At 40.4% G+C, this 12,253-nt stretch overlaps 1 protein-coding gene across 1 annotated transcript in view; it reads right to left on the bottom strand.

Moving 5' to 3' along the window:
- LOC131026686 (mitochondrial inner membrane protein OXA1) overlaps positions 1-12,253 on the bottom strand; it is a 129,592-nt gene that overhangs the window by 66,911 nt on the left and 50,428 nt on the right. Inside the window, exons 5-6 of the mRNA XM_057956640.2 lie at positions 5,086-5,161; positions 4,615-4,746 (exon numbers count right to left, since the gene is read on the bottom strand). Coding sequence (XP_057812623.2) covers positions 4,615-4,746; positions 5,086-5,161 — 208 coding nt within the window. The remainder of the gene's footprint in view (positions 1-4,614; positions 4,747-5,085; positions 5,162-12,253) is intronic.

The raw sequence follows: 12,253 nt of genomic DNA, 5'->3' as shown, positions 1-12,253 counted from the left end.
CAATTCCTTCATCTTTCATGGTTTCTAGCAACTCAAAGTCACTCTTAGGGGCAACTTCCTCTTGATTCTACCTTATCCCACACTTGATCTAGCAAAACTTGATAGCAAAAAGAGGTTTTTGAGAAAATTCGCTCTGGACCCTTTGGAAGGGTCAGGAGCGAAAATCTTGATTTAGGCTTTAATTGCTCATTTTTCAAACTTCAATCTTCTCCTAGAGGCAAATATAGATTGTTTTCCACTTGAGGAACCAGGTTTTAAGCCCATTCAAGGTAGCAAATGAGGATTATAGTGAATTTCGCTCTGGACCCTTTGGAAGGGTCAGGAGCGAAATTCCTAATCTTGACCAAAATCCTTCACATTTCTACGTTCCATCACCTCAAAAGGCAAAGACATGTTATTTCCTTCCCAAATTTGCCCATGGAACAAGGTTGGTATCCAAAACAAGGGAGCAAATGAGGCTTATGAAGAATTTCGCTCTGGACCCTTTGGAAGGGTTAGGAGCAAAATTCCTATTTTTGGACAAGATCCTCACTTTTCAAAACACTTCTCAAGGCAAGAACACATCAAAACTCACACACAATGCCTAATAAACCAACGCCCATCCAAAACAAGGAAGGAAAATGAGAGTTATAAGGATTTTCGCTCTAGACCCTATGGAAGGGTCAGGCGCGAAATTCCTCTCCCAGGCTAGAATCCATCATCCCAAGGTCTAAAATCTCCTCTCCAAGGCAAAGTTGCATCAAACCTTCTCAATTATGCCTCAAAAGTCTACAAACCTGGTCAAGCTAAGGAGAAAAATAGAGGAAATAAGAAATTCGCTCTGGACCCTTTGGAAGGTTCAGGAGCAAAATTCACCTTAGGCCATGATCCTGATTTCATTTTTTTGCATTTCTTCATTCAAACAAGTGCTTTTACCTTAATTCAAGCCTGGGAATGCATTAGTTCTAGGTTTTGGTCAAAGTAGAATGTCCTATGGAGAATTTCGCTCTGGACCCTTTGGCAGGTTTAGAAGCGAAATTCGCTTTGGACCCTTTGGAAGGGTCAGGAGCGAAATTCGACATTTTGGTCTCTCCGTCAGGATCATTTTATGGAATATAACATTTAAGTATAAGAAAGACTTATACTTTAAGTTATATTCCATATATACTGTCAGGATGTTTGAGAGTGGTTTCGGACCTCCAGGACTTATATTGCAAAATCTAGTTTTTGGAGGATTCTTCAGTTTTCCAGACTTGGTCAAATTTCAGGATCAGGACATTCCAGACTTAGCCAAATTTCAAGATCAGGACATTCCAGACTTAGCCAAATTTCAGGACATTTGAAGATCAGGATGACATTCCAAACTTCATCACTCACCAACTTGACCTAGCTCAAGCAGAGCCTGCTATCCAGGTGATCCCCCTGGCGACACTCGAAAAGCAAAGGCTAACAGACAAAACTCAAAAACCTAGGAAAACAAACCCTAGAAAGCAAAAAAAAGCAGGGGTCCCCATTTGCAATGGGGCGATGTGTGAATATGTCACAACAGGATGCAAGGAGGCCTTTCAAGGATAGAGGGACCAAGGGCTTCAGTTTGGGAATGATTGGGGGGGCAATATATATAGTGCTTGAAAAAATAGTTATAAAAATGTATAAGAATTACAAATGAAACTTTAGCAAACTACTAAAGTTTCAAGTGAACATTAATAATTTAGCATTGAACAATGAAAATGTCGAATTCAAAATTTATATTAAAATCAAGATTTCATAAGGATTATTAAAAATGTTCAAAATAACAAATGGAGTGAAGCGATGGCTCTGATCATCCCCAAACTCTTCTTTCTCCTCCTCAACTCTCACTCTTTCATCATGCACTTGCAGCTCTCACTCTCACACTCACATTATCATCCTATTGTTGACTTGTTTTTGTGAGTTGAACTGAGGATTTGAGGGTGTGTTTTATAGAGTTTGTGGGATTTAGGTGGGACCATATGTCATTAGGCTTTAACCTTGGCTCTTATTAAAAAAATGCCTTTTTGGTTGTCCGATAGTGGGACACTAGGCATCTCCAAGACGATTGGGAAATTCACAAGAGTCCCTAAATGACCCAACATCTCAAGTGTATGTTCCCCAAGTCTCAAAATCATCCCCATCCCAGAAATGTTGGTTTTCTTGGGTGGGGATGCATCCTCGTGTAATATTGCTTGCAGCAATCTTACTATTTGGCTTGTTCTCATATATTGGGGATGAAACATGTCAAGGAGAGATGGAATGTTATGTACTTAAAGATATGATATTGTAATGTATATAAGTTGATAGAGATGTCAACATGTGGCACACATCCCTAAGGTAGTATATTGGATCATGTGGACAGCTTATGTAATTAATTATATTAGGTGATAAGAAGGCCAACATGGGTTGCCACTCCATTATGTTACTAGGAGGAGCTCTATATAATGGAGGTGAATATCATCATAAGGATATGTGAAGGGTATGTTATACAATTTGGGATGTCTTGAAGATGTAGCATGTAGTGGCTTCTTCCATAGTAAGTATTGTGGGAATGTTACCTACCTCAAGGGTTTATTCTATTTCTACACGTTTGCATATTTGGGCATTTTTTGCCTGCATATCCTTTATGTTATGTGTGATCTCTATTCTACATTATCATATGCCATTACTATACGTGTGGATCTCATTAAGACCCCTCCATAACACCCATTTGAGGTGATGCACCAGCTCTGCATCTGAAAGTTTCTTCAAATTATTCATCCTTAAATCTTCTTTCTCCATCATTAATGTTTTTTCCTGCTCTCCTTATCTTTGCTGCTTGGCCTTTCTCTACTATCATCCATTCTAACTCAGCTCCTTGTTCATTGTCTTCATCCCATTCTTAATCTTTCACTAATTATGTGCCTTCTCTTCCACTAACTTTTCCACAATCTCCTCCATCTGCTCCGTTATTAGCTTCTTTACTCACTCTTCTGCTCCTTTCTCCATTTGCTATATCCTATTTTTATATATATTACATTTTCAATAAAGGTCAAATATCACTATTTTCCTCCTGTATACATTAAAAACTAAAAAGCCCATATTTTAGATTGTTCCTACACATCAGGAAAAAAAATCTTTAAACGTCCAGTGCTCACTAATTCAATAAGCTTACTATCCTTCCCAACCATGCTTCAGCAAGAAACATTTCATTGTCAGTTGAAACCAAAAGTTCCTATCTAAGCATCCTGACACATAGGCTCAATAGAACAAAACTGATGTGTTAAACATTAAACAGAATTAAGACAGATCTAGGGCAGACCCAGAAGAGAATAAGGGATCAGACCAGAAATTCAAATGCATATAATCTGCATTAGTCGAATGAGATCAGACTTCGAATTAAGCTAAATAATGATGCATTGCTCTTTATGACTATTTGCTCATTACTGATTAATCATATGCTACTGTTTATGTCTGATTATTATATGCAGAATGTCTGAATAGTCCTGGATCCTTCATGTATTCTGAATGTTCTCAACCATGGTAGGGGTAATAAGGATTAGAAGAGGGGTACGGTGATGGGGCACTCCTCTAGGTACGCAACCTCTATGAGGGGACTAGATGGTTCCATGAGGCCAAGTGGGTACAGAGGGTACTGCCCTTGGGCCTAGAGGAGATGGCTTCCGGAGCGCCCTGTTGTAACCTCTTTACCTTCTCATGGTGCATCAATACAAGGAGACCAACCATAGAGAGAAGGAAAAGGTTGGCAAGATGAGGGTGAATGGAAAGTGGACGCCTCACTGGGTAGACCACCTCATATGGATGGCATGGGCCACATGAGGCCAAGAGGGATGGTATATCTGCTCTTGGGCCTAAGGTAGAGGATCCGAGACACCCCATCGAAGTCACTTTCTCCCATGCTCTCCTATGGTTGAGCCTTCCAATATATTAAGATGCTTAATAATTGAATTAATGATTCTTCCATGGGTTAATAATGTTTAATTATGATAATCTGTTTATTAGTATTATTGTTGTAAATGGTTTCTAATCTGTTTTGCAGGGTTTTAATTAGGTGAAAGGTACTCTCTAACCCCACTTGTTTACTTGGAAATTAAGAATTGGGGCAAATTTAGAGCATTCCCAATTAGGGGACATTGCAAAAACAAAATCAGAGTGTAAACAATTACACAAAATAGTAGAATATGAGTTTTAACAGCTCACTATTGAAAAATACCCCTTATTTTCTGTGATAAATTAAAATGCATAGATAATGTTTAAGAAAAAACTATTGAGAAATAAAAGAAATAACTTTGCACTAATAAGAAGTTTGATTCTACAATCTAACTTCAACATTTCCCATTATGAAGACATTAGAGTTTAAAAATTATACAGAGCAGATTCTGCACGTACTTGCTCTTTCAAAATGCACCTGCCATTTTCTATAACAAACTGATAAACTTGAGACTATTCATGTGAGAGTCCAATTAGATTGAGCTAAAAGTGCAGTTTTATTATTATAATTTTGATCCATGAAAGTGCAGCTTTATTATTGAACATAACATTCATAGTTAATATAATAGGTGGAAATGAAAAACTAGACTTGCACCCTAATCATGTTAATTTCTTATGAAGAATGAGATTTACCTCTACAGTTGCCAGGAAAGTCAATGCTGTCAATGCAGGAAGAACATACATACTATCTGGAGTACTCAGGTCATAAAACCAAAGGGCACCACCTTCTTTAAATGAAGGAACATGTTCTGCCATATTAGTAATCTGAAACAAAACACAAACCTCATGGGTGTCAAACACACTATAGAGTCCTCACTCTAATACCTTATCATCAGAAGTAGTTCCTAGAGCCATCAATCAGAAATCAACAACCTAAAGTTCAAGGTGATACATTAATTGACACAAGACAAGAAAACACAACGCAACTGACTAATTTAGATAGAGGATACATTCTTATTTCACAAACTTTCTACTCTGAAGTTCAACCAATATTTTATTATTTTCATTTTTAAACATCTCACTGGCTACAATATTAATAGGAGAGAAATCCCTCAGCAACATCAAGGACAGCAAAGCAATGCAAACCTTCACCATAGGACTTACAGCTAGATAAAAACTTATGAAAATAGGACCTTGAATGAGCAATCCTTTCAATGGTGTGAATGGAGACACGCCATATCTGCAAAAAACATCAAAGCCACAAACTTCAAGTTACAAAAATCCATGAGTTGAATGGCATACAATCCCCTCAGCCTAAAAAGAGACTAATGCACAGAATAAAAACTTCTTTAAAAATAAAATATCTTGTTTCATTCCCTTAGTCCAAATAGTTGGAAACTTAAAAATGCTTTGAACAATATATTAATGGCTTATGCTTGTTAATAACAAGTTCAGAGAGGTCACTGCCTAAGATTGGTGGTCATAATATTAATTAAAAAAAGTGTGTATCAGAAAGCAAAGACTCAAGAACACTTCATTTCAGATGTCCAATCTATTATAAGATTAAGTAATAGTAGTACAGTATAATTTAATCCAAGAAACTGAGATGTCTAGCCCCATTTCTGTCCAAATCAGTTGCTTTAAGTGTCTTAACTATGAGGATTTTCCCGGCATGTTTAACTGATTAGATTTTTCCATCCCAGACCTAATCCAGTAGTGGTAACAAGCTTCCTGCAGATGCAATCAATAGAGATACAGATAGCAGGAAACTAGTCAGGCAGTGTCCTTCACATACTCCAGGGACCCTCAAAATCCAGATCCCAGAGCCAATGCAAGGGGTTGCCCAGTACTATCAATCCTTTGATAGGATGAGCCATGGCAATCTCTGACTTTGAAAAGATAACTCACAAGCCTCTCCCACCCCAGCACTCCTTTGAAGATAGCATAAGGTCCTGCACTGGGGACTATTTTATATATTGATGATTTTTGAGAACATGGTCCAGAAACTCGAATTCAGCATAAACTCCACAAGACATGGCAAAAACTTGCCTATTTAAAAATGAATAATTTGACAACCAATATGTAAGAGGAACAAAGAATGTTGCTTAGCTCAAATTTCACAACTGAAACACTCCAAAAAAAAGAGAGAGAATAAGAGACAATGAACAATAGCAGAGAAACCCACAATACCCCTAGGTACCAAGGGGTACCCGTAGGAACCCAAAAGCACTCAATAAAGATACAATCAAGTTACAATTGGATTGGATGAAATGGTGGGAGGAATACCATCTATTTGCACACCAATCCTACTTATGAGAAAAGAATCACAAAGCATATCCAAGGCACATATCCCAAGATATTATAACGTTGACCTACTGCAAGTAGGCCATTTAATTATAGTGGTCTTAATAGCAAATGTCAGCCCTATAAAAGGTAAAAGGCACCACAATAAGAAGAAAGTGTTGTGACTTTTTCACACATCTCCCCATCGCAAATGGGGACCCCCACTTTTTGCTCATAGGTTAGTAATTTTGCTTAGTTTGCTTATAGCTTGGCAGTAGTTTCTTTAGTCGATAACCTCAGATACCAGTTCTTGGGGAAAAAGGCTGGGTTTGGGTCCAGGTCCTGGTTCTTGCCCGCTCCTGGTCCGAGCCTAGTCCAAGCCTGGTTCTTCCTAGGTTCCACCCGAGTCCTGCCCAGGTGACCGGGTTCTCTGTGGGTCTTGGGTCTGGGTCCGGGTCTTGGTTCTTGCCCGGTCCTGGTCCGAGCCTAGTTCTTCCTAGGTTCCACCCGAGTCCTGCCCAAGTGGCTGGGTTCTCTGTGGGTCCTGCGTCGCAAGATCCACAGAGAACCCGACCACGCAGGACCCACAGAGAACCCAGCCACCTGGGCAGGACCCAGACAGTCTCGGGAGAACCAAGGCCCGTGGGTTCCCAAAAACGGAGCCCACGGGTCATAAAAGTCAAAAAAGTATAACCAAACATGAAAATTATAGGTTAAAAAAGTATAAAGAAACTTGAATTAGTTTGAAACTTGAAACTTGAATATCTTTTTTGCAAATTATGAATATGATATTACATTTATGATATATGAATATCAGAATATTTATTGGCATTGGCAATTATGGATTTATGATTTATGATTTATGATTTATGATTTATGATTTATCTGTTATCATTTATGTATCATTGTATGGGAAAGTTACATTGTATGTTTCATATTTGTATGTTTGAACTGTGAACATATATAATTTTGATGTTTGAATATATATATAATATATGACATATATATATATATATGTATGGACGTACCCGTACCCATACCCAAGAAAAAAAAAATTTGCCGAATCCGCGAATCCGTACCCGAATCGGCAACTTAGTCGATAACCTTTTGCTTGTGAGAGGATACAGTGCCTTGTCATCAGGATGAGACCAAGTCAGCATTTCCATGTCTTGGACTAAGATGAGCAAACAACCCTAGCTTCCTTTTGTCAAAGTGCTTAAGTATTGGATAGGAGTCAAGGTCTTCATAGAGTAAGGCTTCACAACACAACCTTCAAGCAAGAAATGGCTAAGTCAAAGCATGAATTCTTGTACTGGACACCCTAGAATGCCCAAAAACTAACCCCACTGCTGATAGGAATTTAGTCAAACAGTTTGCAGCCAACTCCTTATTCCTCCGTTTAATGTTTCAATGTTTTTTTTGTTTTTTAGTCTTTGCACAGGTATGAAACCACATAACATGAACTAAAAAGAATTTACAATAATAGGCAAGCTGGAAATTGAACTACTGCTGTTATAATATTATTTCCAGAATTAACAAAAATCAAATACATAGCAGGTTATTTTCAACTCACTAAATACTCCAGCATTTTGACATAATGTTCCAACCAAAGTTTCTAATTCTGCTGCTACAGTAACATGAATAGTGCCAGGTGAATAGTGCCGCCTGAATAGTGCCAGGTGAATAGTACCCGCAGAAATAGTGCCGCGTGAATAGTACCCACGTGAATAGTGTTGCGTGAATAGTACCCGCGTGAATAGTGTCGCGGCTTGTAGCTGGAAATGCAACCAAATAATGTTGCTGCTTGTAGCTGGAAAAGCACCCAATCTGCCTGTAAATGAAGCTGATAGCAAAGGATTCCAAAGGCCAAACCCCAAGGGAATGACGTCTAGAATGTCACAAGAGAAGATAGACGTTCTCTAATGCCAAGAACGGATCTGCAACTCACACACCAAATTCTTCTCATATTCCCACCTGCCCAATGAAGCCACAAAAGCTCCCTTTTATTCTTTCTCCAAGGGGCGACCCAACTCACTCAAGCAATGTGGGATAAAACATGTTCAATATAAAACATATTAAAATATTCACTTATGTCTCCCTTGGTTGCCCCTTTGATTTACACATATCTCCATAAAATAAATATTAAAGTAACACTTTAATATTTTACAATTAAATTAAATGTTACTTTAATAAAACTTCAGGCATTAAAATATATTAGGAATCGGACTCTGAATAGCGTGAGTGATAGCTCGTCGGAAAGCTCTCGCCAAGGAGTATCAAATCCAATCACCAAAACTAGCCCCCGTTGTGTCCTGCTGACTTACTAAAAATAGTAAGTATGCCTGAAACTAAGTAAATCAACTTCGTTTTGGCCCAAACTGGAAATGACTAGGCCAAAACACTCCAGGATCCCTTTAAACCCTTCGTTAGCCCTCGGGACCATGTAGAGCTAGGCTAACGCACATATACTTGGTCAATCTGCTAGAGTGGGGACATTACAGTCCGCCCCCCTTGAAATTGCTTGTCCTCAAGCAATCTTAGTCCAGCCTGTTGTATCACCTGCTCATTCTCCCATGTAGCATCTTCCTCCGGCAGGTCTCTCCATCTGACCAAATACTCCTTCACTATCCTGTTTCTGAGTTTCCTCTCTCTGGTGTCCAGAATAGCCTCAAGTACTAACATGAGCTTCCCCTCCTCATCCAAAGGAGGTAAATCTGCAGAAGGTACTACACTCTGACCAATAGCTTTCTTAAGCCTAGACACATGAAATACATTGTGCACCTGACTGCCCTCTGGAAGCTCAAGCTCATAGGCGACTTCGCCCACTCTGCGAATCACCCTGTAGGGACCATAAAATCTAGGCTTCAACTTTTCAGCTCCGCTCTTCTTGAGTGATGATTGTCTATATGGTTGTAGCCTCAAGTAAACCATATCCCCTACCTCGAAACTGCGCTCTATTCGGTGTTGATCAGCGTACAATTTCTGTTGATTCTGGGCCTGCTGTATATTCTCCTTGAGCACTTTCAGGATGTCCTGACTATCCTGCAATAAGTTTTTGGCTTTGGGCACTCTGCTGTCCCCCAAAACTAAATCCATGAAGCTAGGTGCATCATAACCATAGAGTGCCATGAAAGGAGTCATCCTGATGGACATATGATAAGTGGTGTTATAACAATACTCTCCCATATGCAACCATCTGACCCAAGCTTTTTCTTGTGCAGTTACATAGTTTCTCAAATATCCCTCCACCCATTTATTCACAATCTCTGTTTGCCCATCTGTCTGCGGATGATAACTAGTGCTAGGTGTAAGATCTGTACCACACAACCTAAACAGCTCCTACCAAAAAACACTCATAAACTTACTATCCCGATCACTGACAATGAATCTGGGCAACCCATGTAACCTGAATATCTCTCTAAAGAAAAGATCTGCCACCTGTGCTGCTGTGTAAATGGACGGAATAGCAAAGAAGTGAGCGAACTTCGTCAAGCGGTCCACCACCACATAGATGCAATCCCTTCCCTGCACTCGTGGTAACCCAGTGATGAAGTCCATCGAAATACTTTCCCATTTCCTATCAGGAATGGGCAAGGGCTGTAATAAACCTGCAGGAAATGTGTGCTCTCCCTTATTCTGTTGACAAACCGCACACTCCCTGACATACCTCTGAACATCATCCTTGAGCCCTCTCCATGAGAACCGCTCTCGGATCTGCCTGTAGGTCTTGAAGATCCCCGGATGCCCAGTTGTGGGTGCATCATGAAATGCCTTTAGTATCACCTCTCTCAAATGTGATGACGGAATCAAATAAACCCTGTCCTGAACTCTGATCAATCCATCTATCACCTCATAGCGATCATCCTGTATAGTACCTGAAATCAATCCAGAAGCCCAAGCATCTCCGACATACTCTGCTATAATCTGATCTCTCCAATCTCCTGAAATCTCTGCCAGAGCACATAAGTGAGGTCTCCGAGATAAGGCATCAGCCACCACGTTTTTCTTACCTTTGACAAACTCTATGTCAAAGTCATAAGCCTGCAATTTAGTAACCCATTTCTGTTGCCGGTCATTAAGATCACGCTGGCTCATGAAATATTTTATGCTATTGTGATCAGTTTTGATCACAAACCGTCCGCCTACTAAGTATGATCGGAATTTGGCCAATGCATGCATTATGGCCAACATCTCCCTGTCATAGATAGAATAGCTCCTCTCAACACCTCGGAGCTTCCTACTCTCGAATGCAATGGGATGTTTCTCCTGCATCAATACTGCCCCTATCCCATCACCTGAAGCATCACACTGAAGTTCAAATGGCTTCGTGAAATCTGGTAGAGCTAAAACCGGACAAGATGACATCACTTGTTTGAAGTGGTCAAAACATCGCTGCGCTGCTTCTGTCCATACGAAGGCTCCCTTTTTAGTGAGGTCTGTCAAAGGTGCTGCAGTCTGTGAAAACCCCTTAACAAACCTCCTGTAAAACCCGCATAAACCAAAGAACCCCTTAAGTTGTGTGAGGTTCGTGGGAGTAGGCCAATCTACTATAGCTCTAATCTTTTCAGGGTCTACTCGAACTCCATCTGCACTAATAATATGCCCAAGGTATAGTAATTCTGTCATACCAAACTCACACTTAGACTCCTTGGCATATAAAGACTCTCTCTCTAGGATAGATAATACCTCCTCCAAATGCTGTGAATGTTCCTCCCAGGTCTTACTGAAGACCAAGATGTCATCAAAGAAGATCAAGACAAATCTCCTCAACTGCTCCCTGAATACCTGGTTCATACAACTCTGAAATGTAGCGGGTGCATTGGTTAGTCCAAATGGCATAACCATAAACTCAAAGTGGCCATAGTGACATCGGAAGGCTGTTTTCTCAATGTCCTCTGCTCTCATCCTGATCTGATGGTATCCGGATCGCAAATCAATTTTGGTGAAGAAGCATGCCCCATGCAACTCATCAATCCTAGGAATGGGATACCTGTTTTTAATTGTTTTCTTATTCAGTGCCCTGTAATCGATGCACATGCGCATTGTCCCATCCTTCTTCTTTACCAAAACTACAGCTGAAGCAAAGGGGCTTTTGCTAGGCCTGATGTGCCCCATTTCCAACAACTCCTTAATTGCCTTCTCTATCTCATCTTTATGTTTCTTAGGATGACGATAGGGAGTGATCATCACTGGTTTGGCTCCCTCCTCGAGCTCAATAACATGCTCTGCACCCCTGTCAGGAGGAACCCCGTGAGGAATATCACTGAATACCTTGGCATGCCTGTCAAGAATCTCCTGTATATCTGATGGATGACTCTTCACCCGAGGCTCCGGTGAAGTTGGCATAACTAAGCACTCTGTTGCCCACTCTATGTCATTATGTCGAAAAAGTCTCTCCATTCTCTTCAAAAAGACTACCCTGCAACTTCCATCTGAAAGTCCCCTGAGAACAACAGTCCTACCCTCATGCTGAAACCTCATTTCCAACTTCGCTAGGTTGAAAGTGAACTCAACCAGCGATGCCATCCATGTCATACCGAGGATGACGTCGTAATCTCCCATGTCCACAACGTAGAAATCATCCTCCAACTCATAGCCATCTCCAAATCTAATGTGAAGATTTGAAACCTTCTGAGTACATAATAGCTTTTGGCCATTAGCCACCATGACCCTAAAACCATCATGCTCCTCTGTCTGTAAACCTCTCCTGGCTACCAACTGTGTATCTATAAAGTTATGTGTAGCCCCAGTGTCAATGAGAGATATCACTTTCTGCCCCTGGATAGTACCCCTGACCTTAAATGTGATTGCCTTTTGGGCCCCTGTCAAGCGTGCCAACGATCTATCATCCTTAGGAATGCTGCTCTCCTCTATAATGTTACCCTCATCTGAATCGGAGTGTTGATCCTCCCCCTCTGACTCTGACTCCTCTGCTGAAAAATACTCCATTTGATTTGCCTTAGCCTTGAGAGGGCATTTATGAGATAAGTCCCAAGGCTCTCTACACTGGAAGCACAGTTTCTTCTTTCGAAGTTCATTCAAGGTTTCA

The sequence above is a fragment of the Cryptomeria japonica genome, chromosome 8 (genome assembly GCF_030272615.1).
Source record: "Cryptomeria japonica chromosome 8, Sugi_1.0, whole genome shotgun sequence".
Taxonomy (NCBI): domain Eukaryota; kingdom Viridiplantae; phylum Streptophyta; class Pinopsida; order Cupressales; family Cupressaceae; genus Cryptomeria; species Cryptomeria japonica.
The sequence above is the reverse complement of the archived record's forward strand: the minus strand, read 5'-3'. Positions and strand labels throughout refer to the sequence as shown.